The sequence below is a fragment of the Monodon monoceros genome, unplaced genomic scaffold (genome assembly GCF_005190385.1).
Source record: "Monodon monoceros isolate NGI ecotype Baffin Bay Population unplaced genomic scaffold, NGI_Narwhal_1 Super_Scaffold_18, whole genome shotgun sequence".
In the NCBI taxonomy this organism is placed as follows: Eukaryota; Metazoa; Chordata; class Mammalia; order Artiodactyla; family Monodontidae; genus Monodon; species Monodon monoceros.
In genome coordinates this window covers 3,580,651-3,599,703 of record NW_021703774.1, presented here as the reverse complement: position 1 = coordinate 3,599,703, position 19,053 = coordinate 3,580,651, and the positions used below count along the sequence as shown (strand labels likewise).

Below are 19,053 nucleotides of genomic sequence, written 5' to 3'. Positions count from 1 at the left end.
ACAGGAAGATAAAAACTTAAAAAAAAAACTTTAAAAAAGTCATTTTATATTATGGGATAGAAAGATAAAAGCTGACTAAAGAGGAGGGACAAAAATGCAAATAATATAAATTTAAAACAATATTAAGTATGAATGGTAAAGAAAAAGTAGAATCAACTATACTTCAATAAAATAAATTTAAAGAAAAGGAAGAAAACCTAGAGAACTATAATAAGAAAATAAAGTATTTTATATATTTTTAAAAATATATTTTAATTACACATATTTATATAATATATATTTTACATATACGTATATAAAATACAAAAATACATTTTATTTTGAGGAATAAGCCAGGAAATGTGATTGAAGAATACTGGGTCATATACCTCTGATGGTGCTTCTGAGGGGAGAGAGTTTTTTCAGATCAGTTTATTCTCAGAAAATAAAATCTCAAGGCAGGAAGTACCTTAAATACTCACGCACCCATACTTCCATCTGCTGCTTGCTGCCCTTTCACAAGGTGAGTTGACTGTCATTTGGGGGAGAACTTTATGATCTCTTTATTTAATTGTCTCTTACTAAGATGGCGGATGGATCCACGTCTTACTCGATGTGGATGGAATCCAGTTCCCATCACGCCAATAAAGCCGGTTTTCCCAACATTCCCACAGACCCTAGTGATCAATCCAGTGACCCATGTTAGTACTCGTCTTAGTTCAATCATTTCCTTCTTGAAACAACCCTTGCTCTGAAGTCTTGTTGACTTCGGTCTCTCCACTGCATGGAATGTTAGGTCGCCTTTGCTGGGCTCTCCTTCAACATTAAGCTTTAGGGTTCTATCCTGGATGCTCCTCTTTTATATGACTTGGAATCGTCACCTCCACAGCTGTAATATCTGTCCATATGCTGATCTGCAGCCTCAGCCCAGATGTATAGCCTGAGCTGCTCACCTCCACAGATAGCGCTGCTAAGCGTTTTCACACAGAAGCCTCAGGCGTATCAGATGCTCCCCTCCCACCTGCTTTCCTTTCTTCTTTCACTCAATGAAAGCATCCACAGTCTCCCTACTGCAGTTCACTAAGATGTTCAGTTACCAACTTGAGTGTCTTTCCAATTATTCCTCCTCCTCCTTGCATTCAAAGCTTTACAAAACCTTGATGACTACCTCCTAAGTGTTTCATGAATCCCATTTTTTTTTTTTTTTGAGTTGTGGGTACCATTTTCCTCACGTAGGACATCATCCTTCTCATACACTTTTCTTTAAGTCTCCTCATTTTCCTGTTCCCAGCTTTGCCTTCTGATAATCTATCTTCCATTTCATAACAAGACTGATCGAAAATTGAAATGCTTCTCCATTAGACCTCCCCTTAACACCTCTTGCCGATGGCTAAAGCCTGCAAGATAAATCCCAACTTCTTCTTATTCTAGGACTAAGGTAGCTGTCCATAATCCTTTAGGTCACAGACTAAATGTACCCACGAAACCCTCTCTAACACCTCCTCCACCAGCCAGCCACCAGCCCTGGGAGTCTGAATTAGGTGATCCTCATATTTGTTTCTGTATCACATTTCTTCTCATCTGTCATCACACTGTATGGCTTTCTTTCTTTTCTTTTCTTTCTTTCTTTCTTTCCTTCCTTCTTTCTCTTTTTGTCTCTCTTTCTTCCTTCCTTCCTCCTTTCTTTCTTTCTTTTTTTCTTTCTTTCTTTCTTTCCTTCCTTCCTTCCTTCTTTCTTTCTTTCTTTCTTCCTTCCTTCCTTCTTTCTCTCTTTTCTTTTTTTTGTTCTATATCTCACATTGAACTAAGCTCACTGGGGGCAGAGAATTTCTATAACTCGATCATATTTTATCCTAGAATGTGGCATAATGTCTAGAATATTGTAAGTACTCAATCAATAATCATCATCTCAATAAAGGAATGCATTTGGGAAAATTTTTCCAGAAGTCTTTTCAAAGTCTTTTGCAGACTTGAAATTAATTCCAAAGCTCTCCTTTTTTTCTATTATTTTTATTTTACCTGAGAATTCAAAAACTAATAGCATAGTTTTGACATACTTGGGCTTTGTAAGCATGATATTAAGAGAAGGACTATGGTTTCACTGGGATAAAATGTACTGAAAATTGTCACTTTGTGAATGTGAATTAACATAGGGATGCTGTTTGTATATACATATATAGATATACACATAAATCTAACTTATATTTACATATGTATGTATGAAGTTTGAAACTTTCTAAGAGATGTTTGTTTTCCTTTTTGCAGGACAAGACACCTTTCCTTCCATTCAAGGTATTTACATTTTACTTATTCTTGCCAAGTTTATATATTTAACATTGATAGAATTTTCTATTATTTTCTTGGGAAATCGTTTTGTAAGGACAACTTTATAATCATGAATAGTCCTTGACATTCTCTTGTTCTTAACATTCCTGCTTGTAAGATATAAACTTTGATAACTACCTGAACATATTTTTATTTGTAGATGTATTATTGTGTATAAATTATAACTTTTCTTACACCTGACAGTAAATCACATAGCAGGTTTCCAATCTCTTTTTAAATTTTACCACTATAAATAAATCAATTTATTTTAGTTAGATTGCAAAACTTCACAGTTAAGGAACTATATGAGAAATTAGAATTCTAAATGTAACTTTATATATCTATATAAATTCCTGCAAGAGAAAAGTTCTGACAATATTGAGATATTTTGTGATAATCATTTCTAAATTCGATTGTACAACTGAATTGTCTTAACAAGTGCCCTAATCCTGAGACACATTTAAGCAATGAAGATGCTGACAATAAATTCATGTATATGAAGTGTCAAAGAAGAAAGAAAAATTAGATCTGGTTAAAAATAAATTACACCACTTAAATGAGATTGTTATTGAAAATATATTATTGATGTCCTGATTAATCATATGGTTGACATTATGCGTTAAGAAGATAAGTAAAGCCCTTAAGATAACCCTGATTTAACAGTTATAATGCACAGTTCTAATGAGGCACATTCAAAATGTTCTGAGAAGTGGATTATTAAAGAAGTTCTACCATGGCAGAGAGGTTTTATAAATATGTTAAAGTCATTGATGCATAGCATCTTGTGATTGGTTTATGCCACCTAAAGACATGCAACTCAGCATCTCCACCTTTTACAGAAGAGTAAATTCATCTCAACCATAGAAACAGGTTACTTTTGCAGAAGGGGAATGGGAGGGAGTAGAAAGGGGACTGAAGGTTTAAAACAGTAAATGACCCTCACCTTCTTGAGAGTGTCCTGATCTCTGCCCAGACTCGATCACAACAAGCCCCCAAATGGTGAAACCAGGTAAGTTAAAATAGTGGCCCCCAATGCAAATCAGAACGTTCTCTCCCAAATACTGCCTAGGAGAATGTGATCAGTGGAAACCAGTATCTCTCCAAAGCGGGAGCACAGGAGCAATGTGGAATTGGCAACTGAAGCATGCTTTCTCATCCTAAATTCAGTTCTTATTTATGAAGTGAGGGAATGTGCATGGAGCTTTAGAATGTCTGCAAGGATGTTAAGGCTTCTAGGTGGAGGGTGGTTCTCCAAACACCCTTTCTTCATACACCATGAATTGAATTTGCTCTTGACTAGAAGTAATCCTTAGGAATGCTACTCTTCAAAACAGTAAAGCACTGTTATATGAGATATTTGCAGTGATTTTCCCTCTTTGGAATTCAAATCTAGCAAAGGCATGGAGGGGGTGATAAAGTTGCAACAGTTTCCTCAAAGCAAATGGGATCATTGGAACTTTGCTGACACTAAACTTAGTTTAACCTGAAAACAATAAACGAATAATTGGTTGTCTATAATGTTGAATGTGAATGAATGTTATTGGACAGAATTTTAAGCTCCTCCCACCCTTCCATCTTCTCTCTCTCCCCATCCCTGTCTCCCCAGTCTCTCCCCCACCAACCCACCTCCCCTCCTTTTATTCAGTATATACTATAACGATGAGAGAACACTAAAGTTAGATTTAGGATTTGGCACTGAAGACAGGAAGGCACCATTTGCTTGTTACTTAGTTGAACATGTTGACATGTAATTATGGGTAAAAGTTTGTTAATAAAAACATTTATTTGTGAGTTATTAGGCTATGAAATTTTAGGGATTGGAATTTTTCTTTGGAAAAGAACACATATAACAGCTGTCCTATCTCTTTGGATTTCTGTAATCACAGAATAGTTCTGTGATCTTTCGTGTACACTGACGTCGAGGCAATTCCATGCAGCTCAGATGGGTTTTACGGGTACTTAGTAAAAATGGATTTCACATCACCTTCAACATTAATGAACAAAGCTGGGACTTCCTTGTGTCTTCTGTTTCCATTTCTTAATTCTCTACTCAGTGATCTTCCATTTCCGTTCTTAGTTCTGCCCTTCTTAGCACTTCTGCTCCTTTTCTAATTCGCCCCCCCCATTCTCTCCCTTTTCCCATATTTATGCTATTCTCGCTTGTCCAATCTTATTGAACTGAGTTAATTAAAATGCTTGTGTGATATAACTCAATTTTTTATTAATTAGATATTGCAAAACAAAATTTGCTATTCATAGAAGTAAACACATGTTAAACAGAAAATTCAGAAAAAAATGCACCTCTATAATCCTAATATTCAGAGAGCACAACATGTTTCTTTTTTTAAACTGGTGTACTTCCGCATTCTTCGAGATAAAGAAATCCACTTTCTGAATAAGAGAACACACAAATGTAAAGGCCTTTAGTACACGGTGCTCATTTGCTCTGCAGGCAGGTTTTTGCATTTGTGTGCTCATCTCAGCTGTGCACAGACCTACTTCACCATGCCCTTTCTACAGTTTTCTTTTCTCTTGCCACAGTTTTCTTTTTCCTGAAGTGAACTGAAACTGGGGAAAAAGTTATATCAGTATCTCAAATTGTGTTTCTTTGGTTATCATGAAAAAAACATTTTTGTAGACTTGGGTCATCTGTATACTTGTTTGTGAATTTTGTTTTCCAGTCTTTTGCTTGGTCTTTGCTTTGTTTGAATTTGATTGATTAAGGAAAAAAAAACAGTGTGTGCGTCTAGAACTCTTGTCTTTCATTTTCTTCTCCTGGAATGCCTAGCCCTCCTAATAATCCCCTTCCATCTTTATCTTTCTTTATTCTTTTCTTCGTTGATCAGTCTTCCACAATTTCTTTTAATCCTTTTTACGCCTGGTGTTTCACTCTTCTGAACCCAATTGCTTTGGACAGTTGAGAATCCACCAGTGAAGTGAGAAGAGTGCAGGGAATAGCTGCTTTCACCTCATTTCCCCATTTTCACCTTTAGCCCCTGTTCTGCAGCTTGCTTTCTGTCTAAGTCTATATATTCCACCTGTCCCTCTGGATGCATCTATATTTGTACGTACGCATGTGCATACATGTGTACGCATTGTCAAATATACACACACCCCATATACACACACACACCATAACTCATATCTGTATGGTGTGTGTGTGTATATACACACGTATAGGTAGGTATATTTATGTACGTGTGGTAATGGGCTGGGGGTTAGCCGGCTCAGATGATATGATTCAGGGTGTGACTCACATGTTTATTTTCTCCCCCTTCCATCTCCCATGAATGTGACAGGAATGAACACAACAGAAGAGCCCTCTACTCTGCCTGCAGGTGATCCCTTACCTGCTCACACCACTGCATTCTCACTCACAAGCATCTCTGAACGAGGAAATGACTCCTCAGAGACCACGCCTCCTCCTAGCCCAGAAAGTACCACCACGGAAACATCCCTGAACTCTTGGGATAATGATAGTTCTCTTGCTGTGACAGGTTGGCAGCGATCTTAACTGAGACGGGATTAGGGAAAAACTTGTCTCTCTTTGTTTTTACTTTTTAAATTTTAAAGTTATCAGAACAGTTTAAATTATGTTCAGTTTCTACGTGTGAGATTTTACTAAAGTGTGTAAAACGTAGAACATCTAGGTGTTCATGAAATATTGGCCGGCGTAAGTAATGAAGCCCGTTGTTAGGGAGATGGGGAGGGAGGGAAGTCCCCCTAAGTAAAATCAGGGTGTGTTGGCGGGGGACAGAGGCGGTTCTCGGTGTCCTCTGATCCCCACGTGCTGCATCATTTTCCTGGTTCCTGCTCACCTAAGTTTTCTGTAACTCCGGGGAGGTCAGAATGTCCTCTTTCAGGTCTTTGTTGGTCTCACACTCCCCGGCTCTTACCCCAAAGTAGAAATTTTCTTGGTTCAATCCCAGATCCTCAATAGCAGAAAATGATTGGAGACAGACAATTTATTATTTTTTTAAAAAAACACACTGAGGATTAATAATTCAGCTTTGCTATTTGGATTTCTTCCAGGGATATTTGCACTGTTTTTTTTTTTAAAGTATTTAATTAGGGTTGTGAGTCCCAATGGTAGAATATAAGATGATGTGGTCCTGTTCGTAGCAAAATATCAGAGTGACATGGGAGGTATTTCTGCTGGGGAAAACCTCTGATGCTCCTAGAATCCAGGGACACCATTGATCCACTCATTCTCTGTTTAATGTTAGGTCCACAAGTGTATCTGGTACATAAACTGACCATCCTGAGATTGGTTCCTGCCTTTTCCTAAATAATGTGCTGTGTGCCACTTTCTGAGGCAAACTGGTTAATAGACATGTTCTGTTTAAAAAGACTAAGATATTTGTTCAATAAGGTCATCAATCTTAGCTTGAAACGCAAGCATGGGTAACACCATCACATTCCTGGGTGATGGGTGCACGCAGTGTTTTGAGTACCATCCGGATGAAGTTTATTGGCTGTGGTAAGTGGTTGAACAAATGTTCAGTGCCTTTTATATAAATTACAGTAAGGTATATTTAATCTTTATCCCATTTTCCCTCCTACCATAGGGCAGCGGAGGTGGCTGGGACCTATCTAAACATTGCAAGTGTTGGAATTCCTTTTAACAAAAGGAATGTGAGGATGAGAGGGAACTGATGGCTACACAGAACTTTTCATGCTAAACTTTTTTATTGACTGAATAACATCACACAGAGTTTTCTATTTCAAAGCTTCCACATTTCACCTCACATGCACAAATACACACATACAACGTTCCTACCTTTTTATTTCCCCAATTTTTTTCCCCTGAAAACGTTAAAGCCAGAGATTTACATATGAAGCAAAGTGCGAGAAAAAAAGGTTTAAAATGAAATAGATTGGACATATGGATGAATTATTTAAAAATACTAACTTGCTCTGGCTCAGTAATACTAGTGATAAAATTAGCTTGGAAAATTTCTTATGCTTTCAAACAATACAACACATTTATTTTTCTGGAAAATAATCTTGGTGATATTTCAATTCTCTACTGGGCTAAAACCTATAGGTGTTATTTACTTTGTTTATGATTGATTTGTACTGTGGAATGGAATGTAATCAAATTTTTCTTGCTTACTAATATATGAAGGGGAAAACTATGCCTCAATCCATTATAATATACACCATTTCAAAAATTAAAATAATTATTACAATAAGCATTCACATACATAACACTAAATTTAATTTTGTAATATTATCTCTATAAAATTAATGTATGCATGTTGCAAAACAGCATTATAGAAGCATTACACACACACACACACACACACACACACACACACACACACACAATGAAAATACACTCTCCCCAAACACTGTTCCTTAAAAAGTTGTCTTATCTTCCAGACTCTCAACATATAATTCTGTGAGTGTGCGTTTTCTCATATCACTTCTGATACTAGCTATTATCAATCTTTTAAAACTCTGTCAGTATGATAAACACTTTTCATTTTGATTTATGCTTTGATTTACATTAAACTTTTTTCATAATAATGAGCATCCTTGCATATACTATTTGGCCATTGTCTCTCACATCTCTCGCACATTTTTCTGGTCTTTTCCTCGTGTAAGAGATTCTTGTATATTGGGGGATTCTTTGCTTATTCTGCCTACAGAGAAATGCCCTCACTTTCAGTTGTGGAGTTGATGGAGAATTCCAAAAGCTCATAGTGACCCGAAAGTCACAAAAGCCACCTGGAAACATGAGCCATCTATGGCTGCATCAACCCAGACAGGCTCCGAGATGTGTAAACGAGCACACGGGTGCTTCTGGCAGGTGAACTTAAAGACGAGCAGACTTGCACTTGAACAGACTGGGCCATTTCACAGTTTGGTAAACTATAATAACAGTTTGCTCCTTATAACTTCCTGGTATTTAAAATTTTCGCCTGCCATGGGGAGATATTGATATAATGATCTCGCTTTCCTACCTTAGAGGTTAACCAGCCCAGACGCCTCACCTGCCGTCTCCCGCAGACCCGCGGGTGCCTCTCTGCACTCACCCCAGCTCTAGGCAGGAATGTCAAGTCCAGTTTGTGGCTCCTTCAGACTTGTGCAAATACAAAGAGCACATGAACACCGTCTAAGTACGGAGTGAGGGACTCCAACCACTGTTCCACGTGTAGCATTTGCTGGTGGATGGATTTGGAATTTCAAACTTTCATAGTCACCCCTATTCCAAGAGGGCACCTAACAAAGGTCCTTGTACTAGTGATGAATTGATAAAGAATGAGAACTATGAGAATACAGGAAAGACCTGTTCAGGGGGTTAGTCAGGGCTTTATATGTTTGTTTATATTTTAGGCAAGTATAATTCTGCAGTGAAAACTTCTTGCTAGTAATAAAGAATATATGCACAGGTTCTTTCCTTAAAGACCTCCTACCTAAACAAAACAGTGAAGAGTAGATGGTGTACATTATCAATAAAGGGCACTGAGAAGTTATAACCACAAATACATCGGTTTTAAAAGAATGAAAAAAAAATGGATGCTCATATTTTCCATTCAAACATCAAGATTCTTTCAGTTCAGCATCTCTATTTATAAAAACTGCAAAATATCCTCTCCCTGGTCTTTCCAAAACTGGTGTCTAATCAGTTCACGGTGCCCCTTTTTACCCTAAAAAACAAGCATGTTTCTCAGGTTGCAAATGCACACAGCCACATGTATACACTTAGTGACCTGAGAGCCTGAAAATTAAAGATATGAATGGGGAGCCTGGCAGTGAAGTGGCCTTGCTTTAAGTATGGCTCCAACGAGGAAGCCAAGTGTATCAGATAGAATAATTATTATTTTGAAGTATTAAAACTGCTCCTTCAGCATAAAAATCATGACAGGCAATCCGGGAAGCTTAAACAGCTGGTGAAAGAGCTGCCCTCGTCTCCCTGCCCCATTTCACTCACTCTGGCTGCCATGGGAACAGCAGTAAAAAGATCTGGAGCTTTTAGCAAATCCACAGAAGTTGTGGATGGGAAGGATCTGGGAAAAAGCTAAGGAGGGTTGACATGGGAGGCTGGTCGTCACACAGTTTAGTCTGCTTTGCCCCATCAAGGACTTCTTCCTCTCCCAGTGGCTAATTACACTAATTAAACATCTATTAGGATTAATTAACCTCATTCAAATTGTAATTGCCATTCCTAAGCCATCGCTGAGATTACTAAACCAGGGAACGTAGTTTTCCTATGAAGAGGGAAGGTCAGGGATGTGCAGAGGGTGAGGGTGGGAGACCTCAGCATGGCATGAGGACCAGGGACCTTGGGGAGGGGCAGAGAGAATGAGCTAGTGAAGCGAGGAGTAGAAAAAAAATGTGGAGGAAGGCTAAAGCCAAGCCTAGCTGATTTCAAAGTTTGCAGAGGGCCAGTTGTGTGCCTACCATTTTTTTTTAAAGGATTAAAAAAATGCATCTTCTCCTCTTCTCCTGGTTCTGTGGGAGGATCCCGACCTGAAGAACTGATGTTTAAGCTATTCGTCCTGTTCCGTGGTTTAGCTAAATTTGGGGTTCAGTGGTATTTGAAGACTGAGCTGAGAACCCCAACTGAAAATTTAGCAGATGCATGTTCGGTCCTAGTGGCATGGATGTGTGTGACTGGAGGGTGCCTGAGGGCTCGCGTCAGAGCCATCTGGGGGATGCGCATGCGTGTGTCACTCGGCTGAAACACTGAGCATCTGACTGCAGATGCAAGACCCACCTCATACCATTGAACCGGTGACCCCAGGGATCGTGACAGTGAAATAACCACACAAAGCTCAACTAGGAGCTAGCCCTATTTCTTTTGCTTCTGCCAGGACCACTAGCATAGTGCTAGGCGTCTAGTTGGCACCCAGTGAATACACGTTGCTCCCTTGTGCTGTGATTCTGGGTGTGGTGTCTGTGCGTGGGAGGAAAGATGTGACATGGGGTGGGTGCTTTGAACCTTAACAATGAAAAGTCCTAACCAAATACAGTGTGGGCTTTTATCGGCGACAACCCTTGATTCTATACCCACTAGCTCATCTGTAATTGGAAACGAAGGGGATGCTGTCAATATAATGGGAAGTTCCTGGGCTCTAAACCAGTTTGCTTTTTCCTGGCGAGGGGAGCCTCCATAGTGAAGGTAGTATGGTGACCTTCAGCTGGAAGGAAAACAATCCCCCAGTTCAGCAACTGCACAGGCGGGATCCCCTTCAGCTCTATTTTCAGAAAATCGGAAGGAAGCACCTCTCCCCAGAGAGGTGCACCTCACCCACGGCGCTTGGCAGGGGCGGGCGGCAGTTCCTCTTGTGGTAACCTCACCGCAGCAGCCTTTTGCCCTCAGAGCTCACGTCCATCTCTGTGGTCCCTGCGCCAGCCAGCGGCACCCACTCTGTGCATTTTCAGTATTGCCTAAGGCAGCCCCCCGCCAGGAGGCTTGGCCTCCCTGGGCAGTCCAGGCTTTCTCCCGAGGTCCCAGATACTTTTAAAATGTGTGCTGTGATGCCAAAGCTGCATAGGTTCTGAGGTGTCTGCCCTTAAACTCATCTCTCCCATAAGCCGTGTTATTTTTCATCCCATTTTGTAGACGCGTAGGTTGTGAGGTAGCAGGAGTGCTTGAGTGTTTACTGCCTGGCCTTAGCTTCTAAAGTGATTTTTTTTTTAATTTATTTTTGGCTACCTTGGGTCTTCGTTGCTGAGCGCGGGCTTTCTCTAGTTGCCAGCGAACGGGGGGCTACACTTCGTTGCGGGGCGTGGGCTTCTCATTGCAGTGGCTTCTGTTGCAGAGATCAGGCTCTAGGTGCGTGGGCTTCAGTAGTTGTGGCACGTGGGCTCAGTAGTTGTGGCACGTGGGCTCAGTTGTTGTGGCATGTGGCCTCAGTAGTTGTGGCTCGCGGGCTCTAGAGCACAGGCTCAGTAGTTGTGGAGCATGGGCTCAGTAGTTGTGGTGCATGGGCTTCAGTAGTTGTGGCATGTGGGCTCAGTAGTTGTAGCTCGTGGGCTCTAGAGTGCAGGCTCAGTAGTTGTGGTGCATGGGCTTCATTGCTCCGTGGCATGTGGGATCTTCCTGGACCAGGGTTCAAACCCATGCCCCCTGCCTTGGCAGGCAGGTTCTTAACCCCTGCACCACTAGGAAAGCCCTGGCCTTAGCCTCTATTAATAAACATGCCTCTGTGTGCTGTGTGGCCCCTGCCCTTGTGGGGCAGGAAGGCTGATGGTCTTTGTGATTACAGGGGCTCCAGGAGAGAGGACTGCACCGAGCACCTTGCCTGCAGACACATCTTTCCCACCAGTAACCACTCTCAGCCCTGCACACAGCAGTCCCGCTGCCTCACCTCCACACATCTCCAACTCGACCACCCAAGACAATGCCTCAGGTTTGACCGTGATGCTCTAGGTGTTTTAGGTTCTGGATGATGAAATGGAAACTTGAAAACTGTCATGCGCCTCTTTTATTTCACACCAAATATGACTGTGGTTTTGCTGTTTTACAAATTTTCATACAGTGATACTAAATTAGTAAAAAAAAAAAAAAACCTTACCAGTAAGCTTTCTATGGGCATATTTTATTTTATTATTTATATTATAAAAGTTCATGGTGAAGAAGAAAGATAACAAACTTTAATGTCCTATAGCCCTGAGATCAAATACAGCCTCTTCAACTTTCTAGTTGACTTTAGTACAAGTTACTTAGACTTTCTGTGTGTCAATTTTTCTTTCTGTAAAAATGGGTATAATAATACTCATTTCATAGGATTGATAGGAAGACGGAATATGTAAAAAGTCTGGTATGAACTGAATAGTACAAAAGGGTAACGGGTATCCTTGTTAGTAATTAAAATAAGGATAGCTGTAACAGGATGAGAGGTAGTTTGAGGGAGACTGCACATGTCAGAACTATACTAAGGAATGAATAGTTTCTTCTCAACGTATACAATGTCTAGTTCCAATTGTTTGCACTGTTAGTCATCTTAAAGGGCCACGTGTAGACAAATCTTTGACTCACTTTCTTATTTTAAAAACAAGCAAGTGTCAATTCAAACGAGGAGGAAGCCCTAGCAAAGATTCAGTTAAGAAATCATCTTTGCTAAAGAGTTTTCCCCTCGACCCTCGATATGACAAACTCATTAACCGTGACCCTCTGTTCATTTCCTTGCAGATGTGTTCAATGCGTCCACTACACCATCCTCTCCGACCCCTGCAAAAGGCATTATCTCTACAACTGATCTCACAACAACAGGTGACAACCTGACCCCCAGTCATGCAGTCGCACCACCACCATGTCCTTTGGACATGCTCATTGAAGGGTCTTCCGTTGACTCCACCCTGGGCTCTTTCTTCGAGAAGTTCAATTGAGTGTTCTAGTCCTGAGGGCTGTGGAAGGGCAGTTAGTCCAAAACACAGATCAGTTTCTGTAGTGCAACAGCCGATGAGATCAGGACCGGTGTTACTGTGATAACCTCTTACATCATGGTCGTAGCATCCCCCAAAAGTTGTGTACTCTATGAAAACTCGTAGAAATTACCAGCTCTACTAGGACTTCTAAGAGTGGGTTTCAGTGTTGGTATGAAGAAGAACAATTCTCTCAGTGGAGCTCTCTGTTCCAAGAGGTCAGTGGCAGAGGAGTGATCGCAGAGCCCCAGACACACACGTGGGATGTGGAGATGGAAGTGGGGGGCTCCATGCAGGGAACGAACGTCCAGGAGGTGGTAGAGTCTGCAATGGGTCAGCCATTCAGAGCCCGCCAGGACACTATTCTCCCTGCAAGTTCTCCATCTCAAAGACCAGATTAGCAGAGATCTATTAGCTTCCACAAACCCCATTTCCATCCAATTCTTCAGTTAAATACATATGCTCACACAAGATAGTTCTCAGTTGGTGGACAGAACGATGTGTTACCCTGGATTTAGTATATGGGCAAAGAGCTTACAAAAGTTAAACCAGACAATGAAGCAGCCCTTGCCTATTTTCTGATTTTTTTTTAATAACCAAAGGAGTAAACTGAACTTTCTAAGGATTATAATTATATAAACCTATTTTGAGATTAATCAAGGGGAGGAAGACTTTTAAAATACTTCTGGCTGCGTAAATAGTCAACCACGTCTCCATTACATAATCAGATGTGTGCCCAAAAGTCTTAATATTGTATTATCACAGTTGTGTTTATTGGGAGAATTTATGAAAACGTTTTATAGAACTAGCTTGTTGGTTTACAACCTCTGAAGTTTTGAGATCCAAACATGGGAACAGGCACTGCAAACTCTGCATTATCTGTTAAACCTAACTCAGTAGAGTCTATAGTTTATGAAGACGAAACATTGTAAACCACCCTTCCTCAGAATGACTAGAGCAGAGATATTCTAAAATGCAATTTTAATAATTTGCATTTTCTTTTTTTTCTATTACAGATCCTACTACTACACATAAGCCATCATGTGGTAAGTTTGTCTACCTAGAGGCAACATATATCACTTTAGGGATTTCCTTATTTATTACAAGCTTTCAAGACCCCCCAGCAGGCTAAACTCACTGGCTCTAACTTCTCACCAACGATTAGCTCCAACTATTAAGAGCCAGGGTCCTTCAGGGCAAGAAGCTTTGATGTCACATTCAGACCTAGTTTTGAGGACTAGGATTGATAATTACTAGCTAAGCAACCTTGGTGGAGCCACTTAACTTCAGTTTGCGTATTTGTAAAGTGGGATGATAGCAAGGTTGTTTAGCGGTTGGGAGAGGATTCTGTGTAATGATAAATATGAAATGTGAATAATACCTTCAAGGCTCATCAAGAAGAAAAAGTCTCTCTGTCTCGCCAGGGTTAGGCTCAAAGCAGATGCTTGAGAACAGCTTGTATCCATCCTTTTCCCATTTTCTTCCTCTGTCCTCAGTGGAAGCAGAGTCCTTCGTGGCCAGGGCTCGTCCCTCCACGTGTTTCTAAATCTCACCGCTGGAGTCCCGACCTTCAGTGGCTCTCTGTATATTTAGTGCAGACATCAGCCTTTGTATGTTTGATTAATGAATATGATCTGGATGACCAGGTTCCTCTTGCACTGTTGCCTCCTTACACTTTTCACTTAAGTAACGTGGAAGTGCTCAATTTCTTAAAACATGTTTCTTCCCGCCCCTGTGTTCACCCCTGTTCTTCTTCCTCTACACTTGGAATGCATCCTCATCTACCACCTCCCTCCCCCATCAATTTTTCTATGTCCTGCTCATATTTTAAATGCAAACTGACTCACCTCTCTGGAGGGCCCCTCCTGGTCCTGCAACCTGAACAGACTTCTCTGCCTCTTTACCCCTGTATTATTTTGTGCATCATCTTATTCTGGTGTTTTCTGTAGTTCATGCCTGTGCCTGTCTGCACGTTAGATTCTATAGTTCCAAAAGCGGATCATTTGTATTCCTAGTGCTTGGGACAGTGTCTTAAGCAAAATAAAGGCTTCATAATTTTTTTGTACTAAAAATGAGTGAATAAGTGAATGTGTGTTGAAAAGATATTTTTACGAGTCAATGGAGTCTGTTTAAATAAAGGGAAGAGTGTGAGATGACACTCAGAGAAAGTGCTTAGGAGGAGTTGTTATCAATAATTTTACACAAGTAGAGGAATAACGAGGCCTCTGCTCCCTAAGTAATTAATGTTCCCCGTATCGAGAGAAAGAGATAATCAAATACTACACTTTAGAAAGCAAGGGAAATGATAGAGCAAGAAGAAGAAATTTGTCAGATGCGTTGTTCATTTCTGTGTAATTCAACCATTTTTGAGCCCTTTCTGATGACAGGTTTTACACAAGGGTCTGGATTTATGGCGATGGTCAAAATTGATGGGATTTTTCTCTCATGGAATTTACAGTCCAGTTAGGAAGACAGACATTAATCCAATTATCATCCAAATACAAACTCACAAGCTGAGGTCTTTGATGGGACAGTGATGAAAAGGGAATCACGAAAGAATAACATGGAGGCACTGATCTGTCCCTTCTCTTTTTTATGTTCCTGGGGTTCTTTTGTTGGAGATTGGATATTCTTAAAAATATACATTAAGGAGTTTGTATTTAATAGAGCTTTATTCATTCTGAAAAATAAAAGATAAGCTTCACTATTTTATTTTATTTCAGAAGACAAATATGTAGGTATCTCTGTGCACTACGTTTATAGCAAGGAAAATGAAACGTATAATGCAACACTTAGTGAAGCGAATGGTGTGTATGAAAAGCATCTCCATGGCCTACAGGAATGTGAAAAGAAGAATATCAATATATCACATCCTTCATGTTACCCTCCATTTGAATATTTATTAGAGGTACCACCAGGTAAATATCAGTTTATTTCTGTTCGTGCATTTACAGCAACACTGCAGTTTTGTGTGTGACGTGTCCTACTGGTCACAGGAGTTAGTAGGCAGGGGAACAGGGCTGAGGGAAAGATGGCGGCAGGAGGCCAGTGTGTGGACTTCTGCTCTCCAGACCCAGTGAAAATGGTAACCTCAGAGAAGCCTTACCTGCCTCCTTACACCTCTTTTACAGAGTGCTTCACGTCGATTGGATCTAATTTATCCCACTGAGTGGTTATTTACAAGCTTTCTTTTTTCTCCGCTACTGAATTCAAGTCATTATATATGTGTGTGTGTGTGTGTGTGTGTGTGTGTGTGTGTGTATATATATATATATATATATATATATAAAAATCCTTTTAAATACAAGTGTGTCTAGAATATCTTGGGGGAATAACACAAAGTCAAAGATTTGATGTTTGTGGAAAGAACAAAAGTACTTTCACCAAAAAAAAAAAAAAAAAGGGGAGCGTTATAGTCATGTTAAGGCGATCAAGCTGCTTTTAGTACCTAAGCTACTGCTGGGAAAGAGGAGACTATGGTACCAAGCTGACTTCAGAGAAGCTACCTTCACAAAATGCATTTTCTAAAAGGGATTCAGGGACTATGTAAGTTTGTTGAATCTCTCACATCTTTTAATAATTCAAGATCATTGATTGACTTATTAACATTTAAATAGGTTAAATATCTGATGTTTTTGAAAAAATGCCTTTTAACTTATTCATTTTTCTCTAAATGTTACTGGAATAAATGATCAATTAAAAACAGAAAATGACAATTTAAGACAATACATTGCCCAGAGTGAAGCCCCCATGCTCTGTGTAATGATCATGCAATGAAAAAAATCAAAGAGTAAATGAAAAATTGAAGATACAAAGAAGAAAACAAAATGGAGTGAGTCTTTTAAAATGTGCAAAAAATGCAATTTTATCTAGATGTTTCCTTGGGTTCCATTTTTTTAAAGTAGCATAAATTCTAAGTGAAATGCTACCAATATGTGTGATGTTAAAAAAAAGAATAAACTAAAGAATCAAGAAATTCAACATGCTGAGGGTTATTAGACTTTTTTCAAAAGTAATCTAAATTCTTGCCAGATTCTGTATCATGAATATAATTTCAATGACTGTAATTGAGCATAAGGCACACATTATGAAATATTAATCATCTATTTTTGTATCTTTTTCTTAACAGATCATAAACATTTTCAGCTGAATGAGTGTGTAGAACCTGAAAAGGCAAATACTTCTCTTTGTTTATGTTGGGAAATCAGTAAAAATTTTACTTGTGATAAAAAGAAAATAACATATAAATTTAAATGTGGTAAGAATTTAACATTGATCAGAGGAGTTTTTTTCCTATAGTGGGAAGTTTTTCTAGATATTATCTAATCCTTCCTTCCTTTCTTCTTCCTTCCTTCCTTCTTACTTTCCTTCCTTCTTGCATTCTCTCTTTTTCACTCTCTCTCTTTCTCTCTCTCTGTCTCTCTCTCTCACACACACGCATAGTCCATGATATGTTTGGAATCAAATCATTGTATTCTCTATACAACTCAAATTCACAAAATAGACAAACACTCCACCTGAAAAATAATGTTTGAAATAGCAATATCAGTTAATTCATAAGAATTTTCTTGGCAACTGCTATACATGAGGTATTGTTGGAAATATTATCAGAGAAGAGAGTTATGAAAAATTATGGTACACATACTCTTAGAATGAAAGGGAAAACAACCATAATTTCACGTGATTCCGAGAGTTTTCTTTGTCAGCCCTCCATCAACCACATTTATAAACAACTACAAGAAGACTTAGATAAAATGAAAGTAGAGAAAGAATAGTAAGTGCTTCTAGGAATATGAATTTGAGTTCCTGGAAGGGGGAATAATTGAGATAGCATTTCTTTTTAATGATTTAATAACTTTTCATTTATTTTCATTTGAATTTTTTGGGATGAAATCTCCCCCCCTTGGCATAAAGCTATCTGCTAGGCCATATTTGGCAAGACAGACAGACAAACAAAGACACACACACTCTCACACGAAGGATGGAGTATGATACTGCTTATAATCATCATGTTACGGGGAAGATGCTCAGCTCGGACACGAGCAGGGTGAGGAAAGCAAGGACAAACATATGACAGTCTGATGATTAAACAAGATATCTTCGAGGTAAAGGCGATATCAAGGGCAATCTCAATTTCTGCACAGAGAACAATGAACTAAGGCCTCATTTCATCAGCTAAATTAGAGACACTCTCAAATTCAGTTCTACGTCTTAATGTTTTCTTTAAAATTGAGTGTAGCAAAATCATGCAGCATTATAGCTGATATCAGGTCCTTTTACTTATTGTTTTGACCATTTGCATAGGTTTTCAATCTAATAGATATTAATTATAGATATAAAACCGAAATGAAATTTAAGTGTGATATATTGTATTCATATACTCATATGCAATACTTATTTCTTTTAGATGACTTTTCTCCATATAATGAAAGTGGAAGATTTGAAAAGTTCAACCTTCAGCCCCAAAGTAATTATACTTGTAGTTCAGAAGTATCTTATAATAACAAGATTCTTACTAGCCGAAATACAACTATTAAAACAGATTTTAGAGGTGAGTATATCACTTACATTTATATGTTAAATTTCTTTCCTTTTTATATTCTTACGATTCGTTGAGAATCACAGAAAAAGATGTTATAGATTTGGAGAAAGGGTTTCAGAAAATGGCTTTGTGTCCGTTTTAAAGTAAGAATTTAGAAGTAAATGACAGCGAATCCAAACCTTCATCAAGTTTTTTGCAAACTGTAGGCTGTTGTGAGGTCGGGGTGGAAACGAAACTGTGAGGTAAGTGAAATGCTTGTTCACGTGTTTTCCATTTTATTTCCCCTTTCTTCCTGTAGCAGCATTCTCTTCTTGGTGTGTCCTGCATCTTTTGCCCCCTCTATCAAATCCTGCCGCTGATAGGAGTAAAATGAGCACAGAAGCTCACTTTAAGAAGCTAATAAAACGCAATGGTAAAGCTAAGTGTTGATGGCAAAATAACAATTGTTATTACTAAAATGTCAGCAGTATAAATAATAACCAGACTATCATAACTAATAACAACTGGAAAGTAAAATTCTGGAAAGTAATAGCATTTGGAAGATGGAGGGGAGAAGGAAGTGAAAAGTGCTAAAATTTCAGTTGTATTTAGTGGAACAGGGGTCCCCAACCCCTGGGTACTGGTCCTCGGCCTGTTAGGAACCAGGCTGCACAGCAGGAGGTGAGCATCCGGTGAGCAAGTGAAGCTGCATCTGCCTCTCCCCATCGCTCCCATCACTGCCTGAACCAACCCCCCAACCCCAGTCCGTGGAAAAATTGTCTCCCACGAAACTTGTCTCTGGTTTCAAAAGGCTGGGGACCGCTGTAGTAGAAGTAAAGACATTCCAG

The 19,053-nt window shown here is 39.3% G+C and overlaps 1 protein-coding gene across 7 annotated transcripts in view; it reads left to right on the top strand.

Moving 5' to 3' along the window:
- Positions 1–19,053, top strand: part of PTPRC (protein tyrosine phosphatase receptor type C) — a 122,528-nt gene that overhangs the window by 51,983 nt on the left and 51,492 nt on the right. For 3 of the 7 annotated variants that reach the window (XM_029231319.1, XM_029231321.1, XM_029231320.1), the window contains 8 exons: positions 2,245–2,271; positions 5,604–5,801; positions 11,526–11,669; positions 12,452–12,532; positions 13,701–13,730; positions 15,408–15,602; positions 16,814–16,942; positions 18,092–18,235. In XM_029231319.1, the coding sequence (XP_029087152.1) occupies positions 2,245–2,271; positions 5,604–5,801; positions 11,526–11,669; positions 12,452–12,532; positions 13,701–13,730; positions 15,408–15,602; positions 16,814–16,942; positions 18,092–18,235 (948 nt within the window). The remainder of the gene's footprint in view (positions 1–2,244; positions 2,272–5,603; positions 5,802–11,525; positions 11,670–12,451; positions 12,533–13,700; positions 13,731–15,407; positions 15,603–16,813; positions 16,943–18,091; positions 18,236–19,053) is intronic. The other 4 variants (XM_029231322.1, XM_029231324.1, XM_029231323.1 and 1 more) reach the window with 2 other exon arrangements.